This window comes from Pteropus vampyrus, unplaced genomic scaffold (assembly GCF_000151845.1).
Source record: "Pteropus vampyrus isolate Shadow unplaced genomic scaffold, Pvam_2.0 Scaffold189, whole genome shotgun sequence".
Taxonomy (NCBI): Eukaryota; Metazoa; Chordata; class Mammalia; order Chiroptera; family Pteropodidae; genus Pteropus; species Pteropus vampyrus.
The window spans coordinates 614,389-619,478 of NW_011888970.1; the positions used below are offsets into that span (position 1 = coordinate 614,389).

General features: G+C 57.5%; 1 protein-coding gene across 1 annotated transcript in view; it reads right to left on the bottom strand.

The window, feature by feature from the left end:
* The window catches only part of EP400 (E1A binding protein p400), a 74,605-nt gene that overhangs the window by 2,555 nt on the left and 66,960 nt on the right, over positions 1 to 5,090 (bottom strand). Inside the window, 4 exon segments of the mRNA XM_023537406.1 lie at positions 452 to 598; positions 1,952 to 2,076; positions 2,413 to 2,608; positions 4,402 to 4,698. Of these exon segments, the coding sequence (XP_023393174.1) occupies positions 452 to 598; positions 1,952 to 2,076; positions 2,413 to 2,608; positions 4,402 to 4,698 (765 nt within the window).

The window sequence follows — 5,090 nt, forward strand, 5'->3', positions numbered from 1 at the left end:
TGTGCACAAAAAGATTTTTCTCTCTTCCTTTCCTTTTTAGTTCCTAACACAAAACAAACAAAAACAAAAAGCGCCGTGGCCAGACAACACAGAAGAGCAACGCTCGATGCGTGCGCTCCTGGAAGCCTGAGACCTGCTGGTCCACACGCCTGCCGGGAATGCAGCCAGCACACCGGCAGCTGCGGGGACCCCAGGGGGAGCTCAAGGGACGTGTGTGTACCCACAGCCCCGGCCGGGAGCAGCCCACGCACCCATCAGCAGCGGCGACAGACAAGTCCGGTTCCCAAAGTAACTCCCGGAGAAGCCTTGCACGTAAAGGACACCACTACAGCGTGACCTGAGCACGCCGCGGCCACATGCAGGATCCGAGGACTGTCTGGGAGACGCCGCCTGCAAGGAGCTGCGAGGGCCCGAGACCCTCTCACCTCCCAGCAGCGCCGCCCGCTCTCACCTGGATCTGGGTCTGCACCTGCTGAGACCCGGCCAGCTTCTGCGCCTGAGAGATGGGCGTGGTGAGGAACTGGGTTTTAAGGGCTGGCTGGGTGGCGTAGGTGACCTTCTGTGCTTGGCCCTGAGTAGCCATCTGCTGTGCGGTGATCTGCAGAAACAGAGAGCCCTCCCGGGTCAGCGGCAGGCGAGGCTGTGTCCCTCCAGACCATCGGGGCCTCCTCTGTGGGCACAGCCACCTCACCACGCAACCTGCCCACCCTGGGGGCACCCTGGCACTGCCTACCCTCCCAGCGAGCCCGGCCTGTGTGTCACCTGCCTCCTCTCCTGGAAGTCCCTCAAGGCCCAGGCTGGGGTTCGTCTTTATATCCTCTGTGGCACCTGGTGCCGTGTCTGCTCATCACGTGAGTGAACTTGACCACAATGTAGAAAACGCATACACACCACACCTTCACTCAAATCTAGTTTCAATAATTTGACATGTACCCCAGAACACCGAGCACGAGAAATAACAAGCCTCGAGGCACCATCTTTGCATATTTAACCTAATTTCCAGTTTTCTCTGCCAGGAGAACTTAAACACTATTTAGAAGGCTGAGCACGCATGTCTGCTTGACTAAGCCACGTCCACTATAAAGAGGCTCAATATCTCAGAAGTTTCTTTCAAATGATACCTACGTGCAGACTGCATGACATACGGCAGGACTTGGGACTGAAATCTTTCTATTTCTTCCAGATGTAAGCTAAGCCTACGTGACCACCCAGGTTCTGTCTGCCGGCACCGTCATCCTGTGCTACCAGCGCCTCCCCTTGCCTGGCGCCCAGCCATGGCAGCTCCGCTAGCCACCCTGCTCCTGGTAGCTGGCCCACAGGACTGCTGAGAACTGGGAGGCAACCCTGAGAGGTGTCCTTCTGCAAACTGTCCAGCAGGACAGAAAGCGCCTCAAGTGTCAACACAGTGCCTTTGTAGCACACGCCCCAAATGCCAGCCTACTGAGAGGGACTTGGTTCTGGGGCCTAGATCAGCTCAGAGCTGCTGCCCACACTTGAATCAGCGAGATGCTGACAGTCAGCTTCCACGCTGGCCCTCCTCCCCTTGCTAACTCCCGTCCCCACCCGAAGCTCACACTCACAACCTCTCGGTCCCCATTGGCTCCTTGCCTGAATACAAGCTTGGCGGCGGCTCTGCACGTTCCACGTACCGGGTCCAGGCAGGTTGCGTGCTATGTGCTACACCTGCCTCCCCGGACCCACGAGCCCCTCCCCAGGTGTACCCCCGCAGCCTGCCTCCCTCACTGCTCTCCACAAGCTCAGTGAGCAGGGCTGCCCAGCCCACCAGGCCCCCTCCAGAGCTCTGGCATAGCTCCAAGCCTGGGGCCTCCTGTGTGTGGGTGCCGGGCAGTGAGGCAGGCCCGCCTTGTCCTCCGTGTGCCCCGTGCCCAGGGGCGGGGCCCAACTTGACATAAAGACAGGACGGCCGAGTACCCCCGCAAGAACCCAGTACCTTCTGCTGCACGGCCGCCGGGCCTGGGGTGGCCTGCGGCTGGATGGCTTTCTGCTGCTGCACGGCCTGTTGCTTGAGCTTCAGCAGCTGCTGGACGTGCATGGGCTGGGCCACGACGGTCTGCCCTGTGAACACCAACCCGGGGGTGAGACGCGAGCGCGGAGTCGGGGCTCACATCCAGTTCCCGCGTCTCCGTGTCACTGATTCGTTCCAGCCGCCTGCTCTCCACGAAAACTACACCTTGAAAGCATGCCGAGACAACAACGCCGCCTCCCACACACACTTCAAACGTTCCTGGGTCCACGGTGACATTCGGATCGAGGTACAGGGAGTTCAGAATGTCAGTGGCTAAACTCGTGCTCGGGAAGCTGAGAGACTTCCGCTGAAATGCACGACATTCTCTAAACGGGTGTCTGGCAAAGGACCCCCACTGGCAAAGGCTCACCAGCCCCACTGCGCACCTGCGGCCTTCTGCGGCTGCCCGATGGCCACGCTGATTCCAGCGACGCTCACAGGCAGGGTGGTGACGCCTGGCGAGGAGACCACGGCAGCGGGCACGGGCACCACCGGAGGCTTCGCCAGGGCCACCTGAGCTGGTGGGGGTGCCTGAGCCTGCATCTGGCCTTGTGCCTGCAGCTGCGAAGTGGGGACCCGGGTCTAAACAGAGAAAACAATGGGTGTCCAGACAGGCTTGGGCCTCCACATCGCTGCAAACGTTTCCACACAGGAGGCCACACGGTGAGAAACCGACGAAGGTTTGTGAGGGTGAGAAGTGAGTCAGCCAGAGGCAAACATGTCACTGTGGCTGACCTACCTGCTCAACCGTCAGCAACGAACACGGGGAACGGGGTTTGGCAGGACGCACAAGCCAATCAGTCACACTGGTGTTCAGAGGCTGACCCTGTCACATGGCATCCACCCCCACTTCTCCCTCCATCCCCTGTACCTGAGAGCAACCCAAGCCCGCCCTGTGCCCCAGAGAACCCCACGCTGCCTAGGCCTCCGGCTGAAGGTCGGCCCACCGCCCCGAGCGCACCCGAGATCTCAGAACAGCACAGCCAGACACTACTCAGCAGCACCCTGCTCCCAAGCGCTAAAACGGGAAATGCAAATCGACCCAGTTCTGGACGCAGAGTCTCAGACGAAGAAGATACAGGCGAGTGGAAGTCGATCGCCCATAAGCCCACACTGCCCGCACGTGAATGCGAAAACCGGCATCTAGCCTGCCGGGCCTCGTCCTCATCCACGTGGCCTGCTGTGAAAGCAGGCGATGTGGGTGAGCCAAGGACATCTCCTCACGAGTCGCTCACTGTCCGTCATGTGGATGCTGTACAAGCAGCTAAGTGAACGCTGTTTCCTCCGACGGCCCTGACGCCAACGAGCTTGCACGTGATCGCCCTGCAGCTGCTATGCTGCTTCTTCAGGGTGTAACAGAGAGAGGACCCTGCACCTTCCTTAGCTCAGCTCCTAGAGCCCCGCCCCGGGGGGCAGCTTCCTGCCCGAGTCCTGCGTGAGGAACGAGCCTCCCCGTCCTGGCTGTCGGACCTCATCACCCCTCTTCTCATCTGAATTTGCACTTTGCATGAACAGAGGTGAAATAAAACTTTCTTTTGCAACTTTTACCCACTCCTATCCTGATTTGCAGACTTTTAAAGTGGGGTGAAGCACACACAAAGCAGAGCCTGAGCACATAGGCCCCCAAATCCTAGCATGCGTTACAAGTGACTTGAACAGGATTTGGGCAGGTCACCTAAGCTGCTGGCCTCTGTTTCTGCACCTGCCAAGTGGAGTACCATTACAACACCTACTCCTGCCTTGCCAGCGGTCGGTGAGGACCCATAGGTGACAGGCATAGTGCCTAGGGCAGTTCCTGACCAGGAGAAAGGTTGCCGACGTGAGCTGTCATCAGTGCCAGAACGGGGCTCCCCAAACTGGGCGCTGGCTGGCCTGATGGGAGACTGAATCAGCACGGGGTGAATGTGACTGATCTCTGCAGACACTGCTTTCATCCTGACGCTGCTCCCGCCTCAGAAGTCTCTTCGTGCCTACAGAGCACTGTGATGTCGGAGCCTGGTGTTGGGGCCTCGCCCCTCCCCACAGCTCCTGTGGTCTCCCGCACCCTCTCCTCTCTGCACCTCTCCCCGGCAACATGGTGAGGCCTCCCACACCTGTGTCTTGCCCTCCCGTCACCCCCAACGTGAATCCTGCCCTCTCCACAGCCTAGCTTGTGCCCTACCTCCCACGAGCTCTAGCTAGGATGCTTAATTTCTGGGAAGCCTGATTATTTGAATGTTCCCTACGCGCTGTTTCATCCTCTCCGAGGACAACTTAGGTTCTTGGGGGGAAAAACACGCCTCCTAGAATAGCTGCACATCCTGAGTGAGCTGAACAGTTAGGTTAAAAGATAACAAGATGGTGCTTCGGAAAACAACGTATCGAGGGGGACTTACGAGCCGGGCCACCTGGAGGTTGGCCACGGTGGTGCCAGTGAGCAGGGCTCCGGGCCTGGAGGCCGTGACGGTGGTGAGCTGTGGGCTCTGCTGTGGCGCGGGCGGCGGGGGCTGCACTGGCACCTGAGCGCTGGGCGGCGGGGGCCCCGGTGGGGCCTGTGGCGGGGGCGCCTGCTGGGGCAGCTGCAGCTTCTGCTTCTGCATTTTGAGCAGATGTTCCTGGGGCCCAGACAGAGTAGCCTTCGTCAGTATTAGCCACGTTCTGTGCCATACGGCTTGACTCAAGCTACGTTCTACTACCCGTTAAACACCGAATAGCCAGTGGCTAACGTGCAGGATGCAAACCGTCCTCCTGGGCCTCGCCACCCATTTTTAAATGTTCTTTTATTAACAATCAGCATATCATTGACAAAAACTAGAAACAGTGATTCTGACCGATTAGTAAATTCATAGCTAAACTTCTAAGTTCTTACCACTCATGAACAAATCCATTTAACTCTGTAGTACCACCAAAAATTCAAAGGTCTTAAAATCATAGTCCCTCTTAAAATTTTAAAATTATAACATGTGGATCAGCTCAATTTATTCCAACCATCTCTAAATAAAAATTTCATGTTTTTCAGTTAAAACATCAGGATATCAAAGTAGTTAAAAAGACTTCTAAGGAATGATTTTTTTTTTTTTTAAAA